The sequence below is a fragment of the Anthonomus grandis genome, chromosome 13 (assembly GCF_022605725.1).
Source record: "Anthonomus grandis grandis chromosome 13, icAntGran1.3, whole genome shotgun sequence".
NCBI classification, from domain to species: Eukaryota; Metazoa; Arthropoda; class Insecta; order Coleoptera; family Curculionidae; genus Anthonomus; species Anthonomus grandis.
Window position 1 is genome coordinate 11496022 of NC_065558.1, and position 25202 is coordinate 11521223.

Genomic DNA, 25202 nt, shown 5'->3' on the forward strand with positions numbered 1-25202 from the left:
TTGGTTATACTTTAAATTTTTGTATGATTCTGTTCCATAATTGAGCTGTTCAATATATATTAAACGGTATCCCCTAAGGTAAGACATCTGATTACTAACCACACAACCTAAAAACCGTGCAAGCGTGTCAGATACCAACACAATGTTGCAATTATGCCTAATGCAAAACCACGCTAAAATAGTTGTAGATAAACACCTCATAAGTACTGTATACAGTTATACCTCTCGGTTTGGCCTATAAACCAACAATTTTATCCGTTAAAACGGCCATTTGGTACAACTCCTACACCAACAGCAACAAGTTCATTTTCGACGCCATCCAATTAAATTAATTAGATGCCAGAACGTTGTCACGTTCAATTACCTTTCCTCTTTTTACTGTCTCTATACCTTGTAGCATTTATGACCGAGAATTTCATTAACAAGCCGTGGCCCCGTTGCAGATATATCCGTATGCGATATTATGCAGAATAGACGTCGATCCGCGTTTTGCACTTTTTGTATCATTACGGTCCTTTCATGTAAATCTTTACTGGCTGGCGTATATTTATGTTGGGGGTTAGAGCATATGTTAGCCAGGTAAATGTCAGAGCGAGCAGAGTAAACGATCTTAAGAGTGATTTTTTGTTGCTTGCAGGCTCGCGTTGCAAGTTATTTTAAATGTAGATATGGACTTGGTTTGCATCTTTATTAAATTAACATGAGAAGCATAATTGTTATTATGAGGCTTATAATATTATTTCAATCGAATATGATTATAATATAGCTGAAAATGGAAATTTCAGGTATTTTAAAGCATTAGAACTACTAGGACAAAAATATGATCTTTCTGGTTGGTGAGGATCATGGAGGACTTTCTAATAATTATACTTTGATTCATTTATGTTTCTCAACATTATAATTGTTATCTAATTAATAATTTCCTTTTTATTAATTTACACCTCAGAATTTTCAAACATTTTGGTTTTTTCTAGATAGCAAAATAACAAAATTTGATTAACAGTTGAATTTATCTTGTTTTTTTCAAATATTTTTAATTAAAAAAAAAGTGCAAATGCCTGTTATGCCAATATCAGTGTTATTTATAGTTAGCATTTATAATGAATAACATTTTATTATTTAAGATTATCTGGTATCAAGTAATCGTAAGATTAACTAATTTCAAAGCAATTCGAACAAGGATTTAAGAATTGAATAAAATATCATTTCATCTGTTACTATTTTAATAATTATCTGTCTCAGCTCTACCTATGTTCGAAGAAAATCAGAAAAAACATGCTCGTAAGCAATATTGAACATGTGGCATAATAAAAAAACAATTAAAAGAACTTTGGTTATCTTCGGAACAATTCAAGAAATTTTCCAGATGTTTTGGCACCACCTTATTAACCAACAAACTGCTTAAGTTCTATCTCTCATTATAACGGAAATAGCATGAGTCAATGTGTTGGACAAAAAAGACAAGAGTTATGTTATAGGTGAAATGTTTTTATTAGAAAAAGGAGACAAACTAATATTAGAAATTTCAAATAACCAGTTCATCCAAAAGATGATCACATTTTTCGATTCAGTTACCCTATAAACACATCAGCGGAATCACACCAGGTTAGATCGAAAGAAAATTCAGAAGTGTGTTTGCACAATTTTGTTTTTCGTCTTCTTCTTCTTCTTCGCTTATTGCAGCCTTTTGCTTTCCCAGTCAAGCTTCTTAATAACATTCTTTAATGCTAGGATAAATCATTTGGAAGAGATGGTAACTCCCTATTAAGTTCTCATTTGCCAATTGATATTCTGTCTCTTTTACAATTGTCTATTTTTTGCTATTAGGAAGAATCTGAAGCTATCAAAGACTTTCTGGTAGTCCAGAAATGCCATATCTTACAGGGTATGTTATATTTTGTGGTTTTCTCGATGACTCCTTTAAGTGATTGCAGATAATCTATAATACTAAGGCCCTTTCAAAAACGTGGTTGTTCTACCTGTTGGTAGGAATACTTATATTTCTCTTCTAATTTCTTGGTTGTCTGTAATTGAAATGTCTTGGTTTCTTATTTTTACAATTTTCTGTTTTCCCCACTCTCGATTCAATCTTCCATATCTTTATTTTTCTATACAGTTTCCCGTTTTTTTTTCAGGTCTTTCCTTTTTTCTTTTTTCGTTTTCTACTGAGAATGTGATATACTGGGAAATCTCTGTTCGTCTTCCTTCTTTTTCTTATTAGTTCTGGGTTTATTAGTTCTTTTCTTATTAGGTGTTAATTTAGTATCTGATCTCTATCTTATCTCACTCCACGTCTTCTTTGTGGCTTAGTTATGTCATGCGATATTTTATTGAGACATTTTATCTATGTCCTTACAATTTGAGCTGGTGGCTTTAGCTTTTCCAGTTATTTTTGATAGGTTTCCTGATTGAGTTGCAGGGCATCTCTTGTGCGGAATGTGTATCTGGTAACGAGTCTTAGCGTACTAGTCTATGGTTACTTCCTGTTTCAAATCTGTTTAGCACTGTGACATTTTGGCAGATAGTGTTCCTGTTTACTAATATGTTATCTGGTTCGTTCTCCTGACTCTCCTCGTTCATTCCGTTTTCACTGACTTAAGTTTCCCACGTCGACAAGCATTACAATACATATATTTTGAAGCATTAGGATCAATAGTTTGTAACTAAATATGGAAAAGAAATATCTTTTGTGTTTCAAATGTGAGTTGAACTTGGATGCATTTTATATATACATGTGTGTTTACATTTCTGTGGTTTTTTATTACTGTTTTCTTGAATTTTTATATTATATATATTTTTTTATAAAATAATGCAATGAGTTATATACCATAAATTTAAGATGATAATTTTGTGGTTTTTCCCTAATATATGAAACTACTTGTTTATAAAACAATCAATCAATTTGTACTTACTGTATGCTTCACCACCCATGAAAACAAGGCCCATAAAAAAACCTGATACCACATTTTTGAAAATGTGTTAAGAGGCTTGGACCAGCCAAATTTTGACCCTGTAGGGTCGATCGCTTAGCCCTTAATTATCCTAAATCAATTTACGTGACAGTGTCTTCTTTAATTCTTGGTTTTTCCATTGTGGAACCGCAATAATAAAGTGAATCATAAAAAAATTGATAATCCGTCATCGCATGTATCACATGTATCATGTAATGATTAAATATTGAGTGTTTTCGAGGTTTCCGGCCCGGCTAATATGCTCATATAGTTCCTCTAATAATTCATTGCTCGCTGTGCTTGTGGGTGCAAAGCATTGTATGAATTGGATATTGTACATATCGTTTGTTACAAAAACTTAAGCTAAATCTATATGAAAAATAAATAATTTAAGAGAATCCTCGCAAAGGTTGAGGAAATGTTAGAAAATTACAAAAAATCGATCGATAGTTAGACAGGAGTAGCCAAAACTGTAGAAAATCAGTTATTTTGGAAACAGTAAAGGACGAATGATTACAGTTACACCATTTCTTGGTTAATCATATTCCCCATACATACATTTCTATTGTGCTAGAAAATAGTGGTATCATCGGCGAATGATATTCGCTAGAGTGGAAAGGAAAAAGAGTGGGAAAGTACTGAGCCTTAAGGCACAGGTACAGAAACATGTGAACTCTCTTGAATGGCAATCAATAAAAAAATGGAGCTCTGCTTAATAGGTAGAATCATAATCAAAAGCTTTAGTTAGGTCACAAAGTACCACTACCTTCTTAGCATTCAGCGCCAAGTAGGTGAAACATTAGTTATTTTGTCGGATTAAAAGCCAAATTACTCAAAATATCATTAGCTTATAATTCATAATTTTTCTTAATAATTTGAGACATTAAAGGGAGCAACGGCATTGACGTGTAATCAGACACAATATCCTCACCTCTTTTATTAAGTCCGAAAATTACTATTGAAACTGAAAAGATTTTTAAGTAAAACTTATTCCAACCGGTAGTTTGTTTATTTCTCCAATCTAACCTATAGAAAAATGTGTGCTATTATGGTTTATAACTCGCATAATATATGTATGTATTTCATAATTTTATATAAAATGACATTTTAGTAGACGTAATTAGTTCCACAACATTTAATTGTTTTTCAGTATTCCTTCCAAGCAATTTCATTGTCTTCATATGCGTTACACAACCAAACAAAATTAGTTCTTTATTGGCTGATCCTATCGGCAGGAAATAATGGCAATTATAAAACCGTTATGAGTGTACATCGGCAACCTTAGTGAATCTAGAAGTATATAGAGTAAGATTTGTGCTACTGAAAACAAAAATCGTGCGATTAAAGCGTTTAGAGGCCAAACGAACTGCATAACTGCAAAATAATAATAAATATTTAATAATACCGAGCGGCTAATCAGTTAAGCCAAATTGGCCATCTCTACATGCCCATTTGTAACCATATAATATTATAAACAATTTACAGTTAGGCACCTCGAAGCGTGGCCTATAAACCGATAAATGAATTATTTTAAAATGGCACCTTTTGATATTATTACCTGTTTAATATTAATTGATGTTTTTTTTTTAAGGTTTTGGTTTGCGTTCACGCCATAATAGCAACTGACAAGGCGATAGAGGCTCGACGGGCCGCCGTTACAGTTATTAGACAGTTACTGGCCGGATTAGAAAGTGAAATGATCGCTTTTCTTAAAGAGGAGATTCTTCCGATATATAGGACGCTGAAAGAGATTTATCACGATGATCGAGATGACGTTATGAGGTAATTTTGTATACTTTTAATCCAAGATAATTTGGGAAAAAACTATAGTGGTTTTTTCAATTAGCGATCCATTTGAATGCAGGTATGATCCGCAGAGTGTCTTATAAGTCCTAAGTGCATAGAGAAGATAGATTATATAAAACTTTTTTTTATCTCCTGTTCCAATGCATATTCACTAATGGAGGTTTGCGATAACATTTTCCATCGCTTGTCCGTTCATGGCGATGTGTATCAGCGACTGCACATCATGTCTGATGTTACGCAGCCATGATATTTTCTTTCCGTTTCCTCTTCTTCATTATTTCAAAGAGTTGACGCGTCTAAGAACTTCCTCATTTGTCAGTTATCCAGGGCATCTTAAGGATATCAAAAACCTCTCTTTTTTCATTGCACTCATCAACTTTCCATACAAAGCACCGACCAAACATAACACTTTACGAACCTTAGCCGCATGTAAAGGTCAAATTCGGAGCAGGAAAACACTTCCCAAAGTTAGGAATTCTTGTCGGACTTGTTTAATGCGACATTTTCTAATTTTTAAGTCTTTGAATAACCAAGCACCGTGGCATTTCCTAATTCACTGTAAGAATATTGGAAACGCCGAGAAACCAGCTGATTCACCGTCATTCTGGAATGACACAAGTGGCATATCGCAAGCTGTTTCGAAAGTCATCGAATTTTCCGGAATCGTGGTCAGCCGAGTATATAAGGAGCCGCTGGGAGTCAGTTGACAATTAAGTTCGGTTCGGGATATTGGCGCGAGATTTAAATCGGACATAGTAAATAAATATTTCTAGTAGTCTTAAGTGATCGTATTTAGTAGTGTAATTACACACTTAATAAATTAGGTGACTATTTTCGATTATTTTAATTGACACCTAATGAACGGTAAAAAAACCCTGTATTGGTGTCAGGTGTGGGGTGTGATTTGAACGTCAGTTAACTGGATATTGTTGAAAATAAATATAAGTGGACTCAAATAAATCGGATTAAAGTGTGTAAAAATGCTAAAGTTGTTAGATTTAAATTTGCTGAGAGAGTTGAAAAGAGCACTAGAGTAAAAGACGGCGACTTAGGGGAGCAACTTCGTAACGCATTACTTGAGGTGATGACCCGGAAACTTTGTTTTTGTTGGTGCAAGCGATATCGGTCAAATGTTTCAAGTTCGGGAAGCTACATTTCTGGAAAATTATGCAACATTATTTTATTAATGGAGGACAGGATTCAGAAGTTCAAAACAAAGTTACAACATTGGACGTCAACACTATCGATGAGCTGCCCGGTAGACCTTGGTCGATGGCGAAGGAAACCAGAACCAAGCAAGAGGATGAATCAACTGGGCTTCTCGCAATTCCCTATATAAAAGGTACATCCGAGGAAATCCGACGAATTGCTAAGAAGTTTAATCTAAAAACCGCCTTTAGATCTGGCAATACAATAAGAAGTTCTGTTTCCAAAACAAAGCCAGAATCTATAGCAGACACCAAAAACTGCATCTACCAGATCGCTCGTGAGTGTGGGAACTCATATGTTGGCGAAACCAAAAGAGCTTTGGCAGTTAGGACCAAGGAACATCGCAAATGGACGACCACTGGAGAAGTAGCCAGGTCAGGCATTGCTGAACATGCTTGGAAAAACGGCCATAACATTCACTGGTCTGAAACAAAAATCCTAAGGAAGGAATCACACTGGCGAAAAAGGAAATTTCTGGAAGCTGCCTACATAATGCAAAACCAGGGCGTCTTCAGTCAACCCAAAGTGGATGTTTCCAACATATGGTGACCTCTTTTAGCAGACGCTCTCTTCACGCATCATCAGAATTCACGACTTATTGATCCCATCAATCATATATAAGCCTGCAGAATAGGAAATTGCTTTAGTTTACACTTGATAACGGTCGCAGATACTTACCGACCGAAACGTCGTGTTCTACGAAAACAAAGACAATGTCAGTCCACTACCTGTTTCTACTGTAGACCTATATCAGCGGAAAACGAAAGCGAAGCTTATGGTAATACGGAATCTGTTGGGTATATTTATCAGCGTCAGTTTGAAACGGCTGCAAAAGCAAACTGTTGGTCATATAGGAAGAAGGCAACTGCCTTTACGTTGGCCTTGTGAGGAGATGCTGCCGCCATCCTGCTAGGAATGTCTTCAGAAGAACAAGAAGTCTACGATCACCTGGTAAGGCATAACACAAGCCCCTGAATTTGAAGCTGCCAAGAACGATCCAAGGGCCAGGCATGTATCCGGCAAGTGATTCCAGAAGAGAACGACTTTAAGGAATTGATCAAGTACATGATAAGGGAGGTGATTGAAAGACGTAGCCGTTGTAACGGAAGTTAATCTGTTAATCTGAAACCTGGCAAAGGTCACGTAAAAAGATACCCTTCAGGAGGCGCTTTTTCCACTCTCTCTCAAAAAGTCGTAACAAGAAGATCCTGTCTGGAGTACTTTAAGCATTGTCAGCGGACAAATAAAGATGCTAGGTTGTTAAGAACCACCATCGTTGCTGACACTTGGCAAAATGGTGCTCTTATAAAATACCAAGAGAAAGATCCCGATATCCAGATAGTTTTAACCTGAATAAAGGACGGGAAGAAGCCATCTTGAGAAGAAGTTGCCACATATTCTCCTAATGTTAATTCATATTGGGCACAATGGAACTCTCTAATTTTGGAAGATGGGCTTTTGAGACGGAAAATGATTGACCACGATGGCAAAAAGGAAGGAAGGCAGATCGTTGTGCTGAAGGACAAAATCTTGAATCCAGCTTATTTCAGAACATCTATAAGACGCTTGAAATCAAGAAAACGAGGACTACTGCATTACACCCGCAGTCAGATGGCATGGTGGAACGAATGAATGGAAGTACTTGGCCAAAGTAGTCTAGCCACCAAAGAGACTCGGATAGGTTTCTTCATTTGTTCCTGCTAGCCTATCGATCGGTCATCTATGAACGCAGGAGTCTGCGAATAGTGATTGGAAGCGAACTCCGTCTCCCATGCGATCTGAAGTTTGATTGCTCGCCAGGAACCGATGTTGCCGGAGAGGACTACGCTGCGTGGAAGAATGGATGTCAATTATATTCATATGCGCATATGATGTCAATTCCAAAGAGCAGAAATACAAAAAGGGTGACTTGGCTTGGGTTTATAACCCGAGAAGAGACTGGTAGAAAGATCTTCTAAGATAAGGACGTTTCGGACGCTCTATGTTATCTAAATGAGTAGTTGCTTGCCGAGGATCTAGTCATTCTTAAACTCGCATACAGACTCGATAACCTGGACTAGAGGTTATCGAGTCGGTTAACACATCACACTTTTTTATCACACTCTTTCTATGGGCATTGCATTAAAAGTTATGCTAGAGTTTTCAAATTTCTGGAGATAATCACGAATTTTGTCTTTTTGATGTTCATATTTACGCCCATTAATTTACTCTATTCTCCTACCACATTGACCAGTCGTTGTAGCTCGTGTATATTGTCGGTAGTCAAGACCGCATCATGACCATAACGAATATTGTTAATCCACACTTTATTAATCTTTATGCCTATCTCCATATCTTCTAAAGCTTCTTGAAAAATTGGCTCTGAATATAAATTAAATAGATAGCATACATCCCTGGCGAACTCCTCTCTTAATTTGTTTGGGTTGAGACGTTTTATTGTCTAATTTTATTTGTACGTTTTGGTTCAAATATATATATATTTTTATAAGACTTTAAAAAGATTATTCATATCAAGATCTCAATTGTTCAAAAATTTCAAGGCAGTTTTTTGTTTTAAGATAATGTGTCCTCATCAGTAATGTCAAAACAAAATTGGAGCTTTTCTTTAAAATCCTATCTGAATTTATCAAGTTTCAGGCAGATCTTCATGACATAAATAGCAGGAGCAAAAATATTATGAATATTCAAAGATATAATACTGAGTTTTTTTAATCGGTTTTTCTATACCAGGAAGCAACCTTATTATATAATTTCTGAAAATTTTAAAACACTTAGCTGTACCTGTTTTAAGTTATTTTGTCTTTTATTGGCAGCTGAATATCTTGAGGGCTAGTAAATAATATTCTGTAATTATCGATTTCGCAAGCATCTAAGCATATTCTCAAGCATATTCTAAAAAGAATTATTAACATTTGAAATTTATTTATTTTAACCAAAGTATATTACTTTTAGCAATATTATATATTTTTTTAATAGGTATTCAAAATCGCTATGTATATCCTTTACCTTTAGTCGCCTGTATCAATAACCGATTTTATCATAAATCATGAGTTTGTATATTTAGTTTGGATCGTTTTATTTCAACAAAAAAATACGATTAAAACAAGAATAACATTAGTTTGACTTTTTTTAACCGTATGTCTTTTATTGCAGATTGCAGGCTCAGCTAGCTTTAGAAGAACTAAACGAGAACATGAAAAACTTTGTATTTCCAAAACCGGAGCTAAACATGGAAAAGAAGATTATAATGCTAAACTAATTATAGTCGAATCAGAGATTATATGCGTAGGTGTAAACGCTTTCAACGTTTAATCCTTACAGGCAATTGACATTGTCAATTATTTCTTATTAGTGGTTGAATAAGAAAAAAGAAGTTAGTAGTAGCTGATCTAAATATTTTAAAAAAGTATTCCTTTAATAATTTCTGCTATTAGTAGAATGAAAGTGTCAAAAATATGCAAAATATTTCAACTTTAATCGAGAAAGAAGTAAAACATTTATATATTTTGTATAAATAGTGTTTATTAAAAAAAAATCTTATATAAAATAAATATAATAATTATTGTTTATTTTACCCAGCGTTGCACACTATACCCAGCATTCAATCCCATCCAAACACCCGTCACTTATTGCAAGTAAGACATTAAGTACAAAAAAATTGAACACTTAGTATAGTTTCTTTGAGTTGTGCATTGATCCTTTACCAGTAGCTCATTCAAATAAAACCTTATTTAAACTTAAAGTTATCACTAATTTTAAAATTCTTACAACATAATCTTTATAAATATGCATAAAATGTGATGAGTTCAGCAATATTGTGTTACATACACCAATCTACATCCAATTAAAGACAATTAAGATTCTCACTACTACGCAAATAAAACTTAACGCATACCAGTTATATCACATTTTAGGAATGCATAAGTAAGCGATACGAATTGCACATTATTTATCGCATTCAAAATGCATCCGTTTGCCTACCGTAACAAATATAGTCTTATCTTATTAAAACTGAGTATATAAATCTTAGTTATTGTCTTATCACTTATACACAGCGGCGTCACATTTCGACTCTTATACTCAGTCTTTCATCAATTATTAATAATGCAAAAATCGTTAATAATTTCAAACAACATCCTTAACTTCTTTGTTCGGTTTTTCGTCGATGCACATTTCTATTTCGGATATTGTGCTCGAGCTGCTTACCGATAAATCTGAGGCTATTGAGATATTGTCCATTTCCCTCAATATCCTTTTGCCGGTTATCTTTAAGGCTATGGCAACTAATGCTATGACGCCGGCGATGGATAGCATGGTTATGACGAATATTGGAACGATTTGGCTTCGGTATGGTGGTTGGATTTCATGGACGATTTCTTCTTTGACTGAAACAAAAATAAAACTATTGTAATTTTTAATTACGGATGCGAAATATATGAGTAGAAAATTCAATTTCTTTTTTCATTTTGTAGACCTATATTGCTATCTCAGTCTGAAGTACAATAACTAAGTATAAAGTACAATATTTGAATCTGACAAAATTGCTTAAAATCATTTACTGGTCCACATACTGTAATGATCTTAACAGCTGCGAATAAACTAGCTGTGTTCAGGAATCGTCTCATTCGTCGCCTAAACCAGATGTGTGACAAGGATGGAACGAGTGACGGGCACATCTTGCGACATCTCGGGACATACGAGGAAAGTTGGAAAACGTGCCGGACTAGTGATCTACCTAATATATAATAAGCCGCTACAAAGTATGTGCAGAATGGCACTCCTCTTAAACCTATTGATGTTCGGTACATGGTTCAACGGCATCTTAATACGAGTGGCCTTACTGAGAAACCGGTTCGTGATAATCTACCTGGAACTGAATGGTTTGCAGGATGCATGTAACGAAATCAGGATGTTACCAGACAAATTAATAATATTTCGAACATGTACAAGGAACTATTAAAAATGTTCCCCCTTCACATATAGTCAAATATGATGAAACTAACTTTGTGGGTGATCCCGAGGAGGCCAAAGTTGTTCTAAAGAAATGAAGCAAAAATGCTTTTAGAGCTATAGATAGTTCAAACAGAAATACGATGGTAATGTTTGCCATTGCGGGTAGCTCAAGGCAAAATACTCCTATCAAGGTTAGACGGAGGGTGGTTTCGAAGGTGCAAAATATAATCATGTCACTCAAATATTTTTGAAGATTCTCCTTCTGCATTTCAGAAAACTGGATAGTAACAAACCTCTCTGAGGAGGCAATTTAAACTCTCACCTAAACCTAAGTGTAGTAAGAGAATGTGAAATAATAATATGTGTTATCCCCTGCAAACTCAGGTACTACAGCCTCTAAATGTCGCTTACTTTCGAACCTTAAAGGCGGAGAATTTTAGAGGCGTACTACCTAAGACACTCTTTCCAAAGCTGTTTAAGAATACTATTGGATTTGTTGGTCTAAGATCGCAAGCAAACTCAATTCCAGGTTTTAAGGCATGCGGGATTATCTTATTTAATTCCAGCGAATTTTGAATAAATTTCCTCAAAAAGCTCCTAAGTAGCCTTAAAGCATAATTATCATAGGGTGTAAAAAGAGGAACAAAAATCAACATAGTATCAAGAAAAATTTAAGCAGCAGTAACCTTTTTATTTAAAAAGGACAGGAAAAACAAAAGCAGACAAACTTACGAAAAACCAAAAGAAAGAAAAAAGTCAGTAGTAGCAGTAGCGATAAAAGAGATCTTGCGGATAGTGGAACGGATGAGTCAAGTGAAAAAAAATCCTTCAACATAATAATGATTTAATCGACCTGGGAAATATGAGAGACTCCGAATATGAAACTTGTCTGTACTTAGGTATTAATCTAAACAAATTTGTTTTCCAACAACGAATACCCAGATATTCATTTTTGCTACAAATTTTATGATGGAAATGCGGAAGGAGCAGTTCATGAATATCGTAGACGCTGTCCTAATAGAAGAAATCCAGATGCTCCCATTTTTATTAGAACTCATCATAATTTTTGGAACTTTGGCCTGCGTGGTAATAATGAACAAAATAGAAATCATCTAAATAATCCCATACTTCGTACTTTAGATAATAATTTAAGGCTTAGTTCTCGCAAAGCATAGGTTTAAAACACTACGAACACTACATGATGACCATAGACATGCATATCACTTCTTTGGACGGTTAAAAAGAAGTGACAATGACAACAATAGTTATGTATTTAACTGGCCAAAATATGATGAATTAATAAGGACCCCATTTTATGTATAGCCCTGATTTAGTACCAATAATGAATTTCTTTCATCCCATAAATCAAGAAAAATGCTTGGCCAACCATTAATATAAATCGTTTTTCCTATTTTTTTAAATTTTGACCTAAAAGAATAAGCTAGGTTTTGATATGGAACGAAAAAAATTAAGTGATCATGGAAAAACCTTTTAGGGTGCTTTGTGTCTTAAAAAAAATAACTGAATGTTAAAACAGTTACAGCAATCCAATCAACAAATTTTCAATTATTCAACTCGTCGAGCTTCCTAACATCAAGCAAATTTAACCTCCGAAAATAAACGCGATCAGAATGCGAAATTACCACGTACCGTTTGACATACAAACACAGTAGTAAATAATTACGCCAGATTATATATTTTCGTTCCCACAAGAAACGACTGTTGCATTTACTATGAAAATGAGATAAAACCACAGTAAGTTGTTCAGCCTAGTTTATGTCGTTTTCGTACAGACCTGCAGCTTAATGGAACTACGATCGGGTATAGATTGATAGGTATGTACGTACAAGGCAAAGTGCATTCGGACGTGCCGTACAAGTTTAAGAGCTGGTTTTCAGTTTTATCACATTAGTGTAACCGTTGAAGGATCGTGCAGAAAATCAATGAGGATGAACGATGCATGTGGTTTTGAGAGGATGGTACTATTTAAAATTCTAATATACGGGGTAATTCACGTAAAGATAAATCCCTATCTGGATGGAAAATGGCAAAACTGACTGATGTGATATTTTGCAGTTAGTAGCAAAAGTTATTTTTTCAAATAATGTATTTTAATTTTACAATCTAGTCCAAAAAGAGACAATTTGCAAGGCCCAAATTTTTATTTATTATATCAAACAAAATGGGGAAAACAGAGTTGGTAAAGGAAAAATCAAAAATACAAAAAATAACAAATGTTCCTTATCCAACGCAACTGCTTAACTGCTCAACTGCTAAAACTGCTGTCTATATCATGATGTCTATTTAATGTTATTTTCCCGAAACCTTACAAACTTCAATATTAGAGACTGTAGGGAGGAAAATAGTGGTGATGAAACTAATAAGGAACATCTAGAATCTACAGACGTCATGTTCGTTATGGGTGATATAGCTGGTTTAACATCATCTAGTCAGAATCTGCCACCAATTCGACGAAGTGTTATAACAAGGGCAAACCATTTTGACCAAGAAGTTCTTCAACACATCAAGTCACAAAAGCGTTAATTAGCGTAGTTTTTCTCTCTGCAATATGAAAAGTCTTTTTAAGAAATGCTTGCGCGTTGCCTTATTTTGCTTTAAGCACCTTCATGTGTAATGAAGGTCCACAGAACAATTATATTTATATAAAACTCACCTAGTGCCTCAGGTTTCTGCATGACTCTCCCTAACCTCAAGTTTCTAGATCTTCTTCCAATCGAATTATCCTCTTCATTTTCGTCGTAAGCTGATTGCATCTGAACTTGCCCGCGGTGCTGCTGACCAGTGGGTAAGCTTATTCCTGCTCGTACTGTCAATGTCTCCGGTTGGTAAGAACATAGAACTAAGAACCTAAAATAAAAGGAAATTATTTAATTATTTATTTATTCTAAGAACGCAGATCATGCAGTGCAAAATCTATTCAATACATATACACAAGTCATCTTTGATGACTATTATGCGATAAACATAGGTTGAAGAGTTCTGTGTGGATGGAATAAAAATAAAACTAATTAAATAATTAACCTTAAAGCTTAAAAATAATCTTAAACTACAATCCAAATAATCAAGATATATTAATAAAAGTAAAAGAATAATAATTTTATAAAAATATACATTTATATAAAAATAACTAGACATAAAGTCTAGTGTAATATTTTTTTTATTAGAATGGTTAATCGGTTCAGGAATTTGGCTTCTCTTTTTTATATTAAGACTTTTTATGTCATGTATTTTCCGATCTATTAGTTCTTTGATTGATAGTATCAAATGCTTTCGTAATATCTAAAAAATGCATTTTATGTGTTCTGATGAATACTGTTATTTAAATAAATATATTGTAGCATTAGTAGATCCTTTATCTTCAAAGTCAATTTTTTTACGGTAAAATATATTTTTTTTAAAAACCGAATTTTTCCATAATTTTAAAAAATCAGATTTGACGTGGGACTTTGTCGGTAAGTTAGTCATTATCGGTAAGTTATTCCTTGACAACTTGTCAAATTAAGGAACAAATGGTTTTTTTTTTAATTGAACTAATTGAACAACAATATGATTTACAATTTTTGGTACAAGAATTATTATAACATATTCGTTGTGTATAGTATTTGTTGTGTAAGTTTTTAAAAAAAGCAAAAATTATACCTGTTTTAAGGAACTAGAGAATCTTTGATTTATTATTAAGTATTTTAATGAGTTTTTTATAGATATCTAATTGATTGCAACATTATGCCATTATACGATTATCTCCTGAAAATTTATGAATTTTAAATGTTTTAAGACTCTTAAAATATTTACTTGATATTTTGTGGGAAACCAGTTCATGTTTGATGAAATACGTACTCGTAATGATAATTTCCACTCAATAAAAACATGACGAAAATACGATAGAAGATAGATAGCATAGGATTCAAAGTAGTTTAATGCTCTTCACGTAAATTTTCACCGGAAGCCGATATGTTTCTGTGCGAGTATTATTGCTACATATGGCTGCCCGCAAACCATTTACGGTTCATTGCCGACATTAGAGGCATTACAATAAAATGTTAAAACCCTTCTTGCTATCTCTGTTTCGAGTGCGTAAAAGTGCATTTCCTGCGCGAAACATATGCTAAATACCCGTGGCCTCAAAGATGCGTATTTAATGGGATTTTTGCCTGCACTGTTGCGATTAGCATGACTGATTTTATGACATAATTACCGTACTAGAAGGTGTAGCTTTGCTTTAATTGCCTTTAAGATCTACATGTTGGATATAAAAGTATTTATTGAACAAGTTAGGTTTTTCCTGTGTTAATGGCTCTCTATTTTTTATAGGTTTGTTTCATGAATACTAACTTAAATATTTATTTACACTTCTAGAGACAATATTCGAACAATAGTAAAATCATCTGAAGTAATAAGTTTGAAATTTCAATTAACATCCGCAGGAGAAGATCTTGTAACAGGGTTATTTATTTAGTGATTATGTATTAAATATCCAAACTGCTATAATTTTTGTGCAAGTTCATGCATAACAAAAATGGGCATGGTATGCCGACATTGTTGCTTCTTTCAGGCTATTGAACAAGAAGCTCAAAATTGTGGTATACATTTTTCAGTATGTCTTAAGGAAGTTTAGGAGTTGAGGTTTCGTTATTAATTCATTGTTGGAAAATATTTTAACATTTCCAAACCAATAAAACAACTACATAAGAATTTGCATGTGCATTTTGAAGTGGGGTTGCTAGTCCTACATCATGCGCCTCCCCGGGTGGCGGATAGAAGAAAGCAACCTAGATGTAAGTGGTACTAAGGAAATGAAGTAACCAGGGCGGACCAAAACTAGCACTGATGTATGAAAGTAGTACTGTCTATTTATATGAAACCAAGGCTCCGCACTCGCCCGTGCAGCCTCCAACCTCTCCATAGGTTGTTCCTTGTCCAGCAGACAGGCATATAGTTACCTCATCCGCAAAGGGGCGTTTGGGACAGCTTTCTCCTATGGCGTTTGAAGGCAGGTCATTTAAGTATAAAAAGAAAAGAATCGGGCCCAATATTGAACTTTGCGAAACTCACACATCTATAACCCTCTCAGGCGACAATGGCATGCCAACTCTGACTGACTGCACTTTATTAGATAAATATTATTTCAATAGTTCGATGCTTCCTGTTGAGAATTTATAATACTTAAGTTTTTTAAGGAGAAGCCGGTGGCCAACACAGTCAAATCCCTGGACAGGTGACAGAACAGGACTGCACTATACTCTAAAGAAATTGAAATTTTTGAGATAAGACTTAGGATAGAGGATATCCTAAGCCTTATCTAGAGGATATCCAAAACAGTGCTCCTACCTCTGCGCAACCCAAGCTGACTCTTCGATAAGCTATGATTGTCCTCAAGAAAAGTTCCAGTTTTTAATGCCATAGACTTCTCAACAAACTTTGAAACCACTGGCAATAAAGAGATCGGTCTATAGTTTAAAACATCCTGCTGGTTTCCCTTTTTATATATAGGTATAACAACAGCTCTCTTTATTATTTGATTAATCAATTTTGTAAGGAGCACAACAATTCAGTTTTTTATTGTTGTCACTGCTCTCTATGGAAATTAAAAAACAAAACATGTTTAATTAACTTAACAATTGTGAAATAAAACCACGTTATTTTTGCTGAGTCCACTTTGTAGTGTAAACACCCGTGCCACTCTTAGGCAGCCTGAATACAAATCTCCTTACGTAACACCATTGTTCCAAACGACTGAACAAAATAATGAAATAAAGAAGCAACTTTATTACAATTATTACCCAACAAGTTGTATATTACGGTCTAAATCGCAACATATCCGCATCCTCAATTAAACGCATACAATTTTCAAGTATAGTTGTTCTAGCGTGAAGACGAGACATTGCAAGCGTTGCGATAATGTGCAATATGGTCGCATCGCAGTGTCATGTCTGTCGCAAAGACAAGACGTGCCGTAACTGTTTTGATATAAATAGCTTTTAATTAATTTATAATCAACCGGCCTAAGGTGCTAAGCGGTTTTGTTGCGCGGTGCTGGAGACATGTGTGAATGACCTCAGTCGTTTTTAATTAAGGTTTCATATTGGTAAAAGAATTATTTAAGTAAAAAAATGTTCAAGTTTAAGTTATGGAAATGAGTTCTTTCCTAAATCAGAAAGAAATACTATTGGATATCAAGTTAGAAACAGAGGATTACTGATGGAGTGCCGGACGGCATCAGTGAATCAATATGAGACAGAGTGATGGAGGTCATCTTCGGGGATACTGAAGAATTTCAAAATATTCAAGTACTTGCCTTTCAAAATGCTCTTGACATCGAAACTGTTTTATTACTATCATAAACCATTGAAACTTACGTAAAACCCGAAGACAAGTGAGCAGTACAAAAGGAAGTCATTGAACTAGCTATTCCTAAGAAGGCATATTTATAACATTTTTAATTCCTCAATCGCTAAAAAATTGTTCATAAAGGAAGAAACTCTATAAAATATAAAATTATACAAAAGGTAGCCATTTAACTGGTTATTCCCATGTAGTCTACCATATATCACAAGTTTTTTAGAACCACTCACATTCACTTTCTATCAAGTAAGAAGAAGCTCTCTCAAAATTAATTAAAAATTTCAATCATTGAACTCGTCATTTCTAAGATAAGCTTATTAGCAGGATGATGAATTCACAACTTTTTCAGATTAACTCATTTACTCTCCGAAAGTTGTTATATCATAAGCAGCAATACAGCCAACATTTCTTAAGATTGATGATAATTGATCAAAAAGTTGACATTCTATAAAACGCAACCATTCCTGATACGATTTTATCACAGGATGGTGAATTTACAAATTTTTAGGATGAACTCGTACAGTGTGTATCAGCCAAATGAAATAAATTAGCTAAAAAATAGACGGGAGCGTGTTGGAAAAAATGCTCGAACACGTCGATTGGTTTTTATAGTTGCGCATTTTTTTTCATAAAAACTTTTTATACAGGGAATATCAGATAACGGTGGCCAATACCAACTTGCTTAGTTTAAATATAACACCCTGTATTTTAATTAATTTTTAGATTCCTCAGATCATTTTAGACATATTTTGTATACAATGTCCTATACCTATCATTGACTGTTTCGGATATATTAAGTAAAATTCAAAAAATAACAGTTAGAAAGGAAAATTATTTATTTGCCGAAAATTGTTACAACATATTCAAAAACTTATACATAATACAAATCTAAACAATAATGTCAATGTAGGAGATGTTCAAAATGCTCGCCACGAACGTCTTGGCAACACCCTACGCGTAAATAGACATTTATTCTAACGTTACTCAACATCTCAGGTGTGATCGATCTAATTGCCAGGGTTATTCGTCTTCGTAAGTCAGCTAAGTCAGTGGGTTTAGTTTTGTATACAATAGTTTTCACATATCCCCATAAGAAAAAGTCTAATGGCGTCAGATCGGGAGACCATGCTGGCCATTCCATCGATCCTCGCCTCCCTATTCACCGATCTGGAAATATTTGGTTGAGGAACTGCCGCACATTTATTTGGTAGTGGGGTGGTGCTCCATCTTGTTGAACCCATATCATATTCGCTGGAACTTGTGGGTTTCCTGGATCAGGATACAAGTTGGCCAACGTTGGCACTACATTATTTTGAAGCAATTCTAAATAATTATCGCCATTCAAATTGCCGTCAATAAAAAAGGGACCTATGACCTGATCAATAATTCCTGCCCACACGTTAACCTTTTCAGATTTTTCGATTCCTTTGACGATTGGCATGACCGTGAAGAGTAAATGTGCTCTCTTAAAAAGATAACATGTTCTAATTGGATCACATTGCTGTCCAACATTGCCATCATTTATTCACAAAAATACATTCTCCTGTCAAAATCGTCTTCCGTGAGCTCCTGGGTGGGTATAATTTTATAGGGATGCATTTTGTTTTCTTTTAATATTCTAATAACTGATGAATAACTAATATCGAGTACTGGGGCTGCTTTCCGAGTAGATGTATGTGGGTGTTCCTCAAACTCAAGCATAACAGCCAATTTGGTATTCCCACTTATTGCATTGGCAGCTGCTTTTTTTACCTGCCTAACATGGCCCAGCTCGCGGAATTGCTTTTCTATTTTACTAATTGTCCCTTGGGTTAAAGGCGGCAAATTTGGAAATTTTTCGTGAAATAAGCGAGCTACTTCCATTTGCGTCCGTGTATTATCTCCATAGCCAATCATCTGTAGAATTGTTATTTTGTGCATTTCTGTTAAATGAACCATTTTCCTGGCTTGTATATAGTTAATGAAATTCAAACGAATATAGCACTGACGACTACTTCTGTCATGAAACATGAGTCAACATTAAGTTAATAGTTTTTTTTTATTCTCATATCAATAAAAGGGAACGCTGAAATAGTTTTTGCCTGCTTTATCATTACTAAGACCTAAATGGGCAAGAAGTATTAAGTGAGTTGTAGAGAATCTTGAAAAATAAATAATTTTCTTTTCTAAATGTTATTTTTTGCATTTTACTTAATATTTTCGAAACAGTCAAAGATAGGTATAGGATATTGTATACAAAATATGTCTAAAATGATCTGAGGAATCTAAAAATTAATTAACATACAGGCTGTTATGTTTAAACTAAGCAAGTTGGTATTGACCACCGTTATCTGATACACCCTGTATAAAAAGTTTTTATGAAAAAAAATGCGCAACTATAAAAACCAATCGACGTGTTCGAGCGTTTTTTCCAACACGCTCCCATCTATTTATTAGCTAATTTATCCCATTTGGCTAACACACACTGTATATTTTTTAAAGTCTGAATACTGCTGACAACGAATCTCTCTCAAGCATCAATCTTGAGATGATGAGACTCTATAAGAACTTAAACCCCTTAAAAGGCAGCTGTTAAACCAGTATTCGTGAGATTAGTTTCTCATTAATATCGTAGATTAATAACCTTTCCAGATCAACTCATATATTCTCTGTAAAATCATTATGACTGATGATACACGATCAAAAAGTTGAACCTCAATAAAACGCAAAAAAGGTCAAACGAGATCATTATCAGGATAATAGGTTCATGCTCTCCTGATTAAATTATTTATTATTTTAAGAATTTTATAAGCTGCTGAAGGCAAAAATCTCTTTTTGATGATAAACGAGGAAATCATAAAAGTTGATACTCTACCAAAGGCAGGCATTGAACCAATAGTTCTCGATACAATCTCATTATCGACATAGTAGATTTTTTTCTGGATGTTCTCATATAAATTAAAGAAAATCTCTTAGGATTGATGATAAATAAAGAAAAAGTTGAAACTATAAAACAAGCTCATTATCAGGATAGTGGATTCACAACCTTTCAAGTTCGTTATAACTAATATAGTCTCTCAAGAATTTGAAAGTCTTCAAGATCAAGGCCACTGATAATAAAGCTCTCTTAAGATTATTAATAAATGATGAATAATTTGAAAAAGCACCCTGAAGACTATAACTATTAAAACTAATTTTTTTGAGACACTTTTGACAAATTTGTAGTTTCTGAGTACGTAGAGATGGTAGGTCAGCATTGCTTACACACTATCATGGAAAATGACATTCCAAGACAAGCTACAAGTAATAGAAATGCTGGAGATAGTTGGGTGCGTGAAATTAGTAGAAACGAGATATTCGTGACTTCGAGAGTTACTCCGTTGACCTTTTGTAGTTAGTTAAACAGAATCAGGAAAACTATATCGGAGTTTAATTTTTTAATAGGGCATAATAATGTAAAGATTTACAGTGCTACTATGCCCTAGAGCAGAAGGATAATGGTCAAAATCGGAAAATTGTTAAGAGGTGAGAGGAAAACTCGACCTATGCGGATCAAAGCATCTACATTAAAATGATTAGTAAGATATGACGGAGATGAACGTTACAGGAGTTGAGTAAAGTCCACAATCTATATTCTGAAAAATCACAAAAATCCAAAAAAATCCTATCAAGATCACTTCTATTAAAAGACATTGAGCATGTCACACAGTCATAGTTTAAAGGATAAAGAACATAAAACTAATGAACATTAAAATTGAAAGGAAAGAAATAATATTTTCAATACCAGACCTCCAAAAAAATTCTGGTGAGTTTGGAAGACATTCGAGAATGATTCAAATAAAATATGTATTTTATCCAAACTTTTACTACTATAGTTACCACGGGTATAGAGAAGGAGCAGTAGTATACTAATTCTTGAGTAGAAGAGAGAACGGCACACAGCGGTGGTATGACTGAAGAACAAATCATCAATTAATGAAAACAAAGGAGTTTACAGACCTGCAAGGATACCTAAAGACATTACGTTTAAGCTATGGACTCACCATGACGTATTCAACAGAAGCAGTTTCTTACTTGAATGAACGACAAATATTTAGGGAAACTTTGTTGTTCTAATTATTTAAGTTAGAAAATGCAATTTAAAGTAGCGGTGAAATTTAGAGTTTTTTTCAAAGTATGATTCAAGTATCAAAGATTTGTAATAACATCGAAAAGAGCTATTAGATATTAAGTTAGAAACAGTGGATTGCTAATAAAATTCCAAAGAGTATCACTTTCTATTCCTAGGCAGCATCAATTAAAGTATCAGACAGATTGATCGAGAATATCAGACACATTTGGACGGTGTATTCTTAAGGTTTCTAGATAAACTGAAATATTTGCTTTTAAAAATTTTAAAAAGTTCTTGATACCAAAGCTCTTTTATTATAATCATGAATTATTGAAAATTTACTTGAAACCTTATAAAACACAGTCATTGAACTTTCAGGAATGGCTCCTGAGATGAGCTCTTCATCAGGAAGGTATATTCGCAACTCTTTCAATTCCTGACATCGTTAAGAGATTGACGATAAAGGATAAAACTCTATTAAATATGAAACTATAATCAACCATTGAACTAGTTTTTTAGTAGCACAATTTTGTTAGAACCACTTATATGCACTTTTTCTTAAGTAAGAAAATTCTCTCTCAAAATTAATTTAAAACTCTACAAAAGGAAATTATTGAACCAGCAGAACATTATAAGAACGGTCAAATTACAACTTTTCCAGATCAATTTATATATTTTCTGTAAAATCATTAAGATTGATGATATACGATAAAAAAAATTGAAACCCTATAACAGGCAGCATTAAACTAATTATTTTAGGTACGAGCTCATCATTATAATAGAATCTTTTCTTGGATAAATTCTCATGCTCTTTATCAGGTCTTTCTCAGCATAGTGGATTATCCAGCTTTTTGGATGTACTCTCTCAAGAATTTTAAATTCATATTATTACGGGCCTGGTTAATAATAATTAAGATTATTATTATTGGTTATAAATAATTAAGATTAAGAACATCAAGGTTATTAGTATGAAGATCTGTTAAGATAATTGATGCAAAAATGCAGCTCTACAAAAGGCACATTATCAATATAGTGGATTCGCGACCTTTGCAGTTCAACCAATACAGTTCCTCAAGAAATTTAAAATCTTGGAATTATGAAGGTTACTATCAACGAAGCTCTCTCAAGATTAATGATAAATGATCAAAAAATACAAAAAGTTTTTTCAAGACTATAACTATTGAAACTTATTGTTATGACACACTCAAAGTATACTCAATGTTGTCGTTTCTGAGTACGTATAGAAGGTTAGCATTGCCTATACAGTAGCTACCTCACGTAAAATGAATGAGACGCAAAGACAAGCTACAAGTAAGAGAGATGCTGAGGAGCTATAAGAGGGCGTATAAAGCTATTACGACCTATTTGTGACATTAAGGGTTTACTCGCCGTTTTTCTTTTGTAGTTAGTAGCGGAATCAGGAAAACTCTAGTAAAAAAAGTTACTTTATTAAAGAGCTAAAATAAAATTTATTAAAGACCAAAATCACACAAGTTCTGAATGTATCCAAGATACCAGAGCAGAATGTTTATGGTAAAAATTGGAAAACTGTTGACAGGCGAGATAAAAATCAGACTCAAGCACTTGGGGATCATTGTTTTTTTACACCATACCATCTTTATTAACATTAGTTAAAACAAAAGATATGGCGGAGATGAACGTTTACATTTATTGCACTAAAAGTAATCGACCATGTCATATTTTAAAGGAAAAAGAACATAAAACTGATGAATCAGATATAAAAGAGAAAGAAACAATATTATCAAGAGCAGACTCCCACATAAATTCTGAAGGTTTCTAAAACTGTTTAAGATGCTATAAAAAGTAAGATACAAATCAAACCTTCCACCACTATAGTCACTGCGGGGTATAGAGAAGGATTTTTGTATGGATTTTTTAAGACAATACGTTTAACCTATGGACTCATCTTGACCTATTTAGCAGAAAATTAAATATTGATAGGAAAATCAAAGACCCAAACCAATTTGATGAAAGCTGGAATTTTTGAGGTGAATCCCGACAAGGTACAGTGTTAAATTCGCAAAGCAAGGAGTGAACACTTTAAAAATTTCTTAAAACCATAACTTCTTAAATGACTAAAGTGGAGATATTCCACAAAATTATTAAAATTTCTCTTGCTGAATCAAAAAATAATAACGCAATATCTAATTTTCATACCTTCGAGTACTATGAGTTAAGATAGGCAGATTCTCTTGAACCAGCACGAACGTAGCCACTGTGGTTTCGTTCACCTGACTACCGCATTCTGTGTGGTTAATTCTTAAAGTGTACGTATCTCTTGCACTTTGTGGTTCGCCATCTATCGCACATCTTTCACCGTCCGCCGCTTCTACCGCTATTCTACCACCGAAGAACGGTCCTGTTGATACTTCAATTTCGCTGGCGTGTGGCAGACATTGCGTTGCTTTTGCTGAAACTAGAATAGAAGAGAATTTGTATAAATAAGACATTTTTTTTGTTAAAATAGGAGTTATTATTTGGGGTAATAAATGCAGATATTTCACCCTCTGTTTTAATACATTATTTACCAAGGCATCTTCAATCAGAGTGATGAAAGAAACTTATTAATTATTAAGAACACCGTCAGTCTCAAAGCAATCTATAAAATCACCTTATGAGGAAAACTTATATAAACTCAAAACAACTATGCTTCACCTATGCTTTGAAAGCTTTGGTACAATTATAAGGTCAGTTACAGTTGTTTCTTGGGAGGGGTAGTCATCATAAGTAATCTTCCATTCCTTTGTCGTCAATCTCATTGATGACAGTACCACCAAAGATTATTTCAACGTTACCATATTTCATACGAATATTGCAATCATCTTTAGTTGTGCATTAAAGAGTCCATGGAAACAAACAACAAGTCATTCAAAATCTTTTGCAGAAATGTTCTGTGATTTATCCCATGCCTGTGATAATACAAAAAAAAATCCATGACCTTCACAATACTGCCTTAAATTGAATATAATACTGACTTGGAACATTTGTACTCAAACAGCTAGTAGTACTCTAGATATGAGCTATATGAGAGCCATTCATGGTCCAATCTGAGTAGCAAAGATTATATTGTTATCATTTCTGTATTATACTTATAATATCTTTTTATTTTTTTGTGTTTCTGTATAATGAATTAAAAGATGTTGTATTTTTGTAGAGATATGTTTATAAAACATACTGCGCGCACACCGGCAATGCACGCGAACCTTACTAGTCATATGAAGTGCATTAGTAAAAAATATATAAATACGATTTTTTATGTCTGTAATTATATTCTGGAAATTAAAATACAACAAGAAAGCCATCGTCATTTTAAATGCACGATAGTGAATTAAACCAACAATATAATGCAGATCAACGGCCTATGTATGAACCCTTGTTGCCAATGACTTAGGTTAATATTTAAGAATTAAAAAATAAATGTAAGAATAGGTGACGTTTATAGTTCTTCCTTGCCAATCGAATTCGGTATGTTACAGGGCAATCTTCATGGACCAAATCTGTTCACTATCTACATCAATCAAATATCTAATTTACTAGTAATTAACTATAATTTTAACTAGAATTTTTAACTAGAAGAGTTCTTCAATAAGTCCTTAGAAAAAATAAATTTTCAGCTTTCTTTCCAAATGTCTTCCAAAACTTATTTTGCTTAATAACCTCCTCGTTTCCAGTAAATCGTCGTCCGCCAAGCCATTTTTTTCAAATTCGCATACAGAAGATAGTTACTGTGTGCCAAATCTGGTGAATAAGGTGGATGTTGTTATAATTGGAAATTTATTTTTTGTAATTTTGGCTCGCGAAACTGCACA

The 25202-nt window shown here is 33.9% G+C and overlaps 2 protein-coding genes across 3 annotated transcripts in view; one reads left to right on the plus strand and one right to left on the minus strand.

Moving 5' to 3' along the window:
* LOC126744023 (transport and Golgi organization protein 6 homolog) overlaps positions 1 to 9540 on the plus strand; it is a 29219-nt gene extending 19679 nt beyond the window's left edge. The window contains exons 5-6 of the mRNA XM_050451332.1: positions 4543 to 4733; positions 9120 to 9540. Of these exons, the coding sequence (XP_050307289.1) occupies positions 4543 to 4733; positions 9120 to 9225 (297 nt within the window). The 3' untranslated portion in view covers positions 9226 to 9540. The remainder of the gene's footprint in view (positions 1 to 4542; positions 4734 to 9119) is intronic.
* Positions 9458 to 25202, minus strand: part of LOC126744028 (uncharacterized) — a 68287-nt gene continuing 52542 nt past the window's right edge. For both annotated transcript variants that reach the window (XM_050451340.1, XM_050451339.1), the window contains exons 4-6: positions 23551 to 23809; positions 13594 to 13787; positions 9458 to 10351 (exon numbers count right to left, since the gene is read on the minus strand). In XM_050451340.1, the coding sequence (XP_050307297.1) occupies positions 10092 to 10351; positions 13594 to 13787; positions 23551 to 23809 (713 nt within the window). In that variant the 3' untranslated portion in view covers positions 9458 to 10091. The remainder of the gene's footprint in view (positions 10352 to 13593; positions 13788 to 23550; positions 23810 to 25202) is intronic.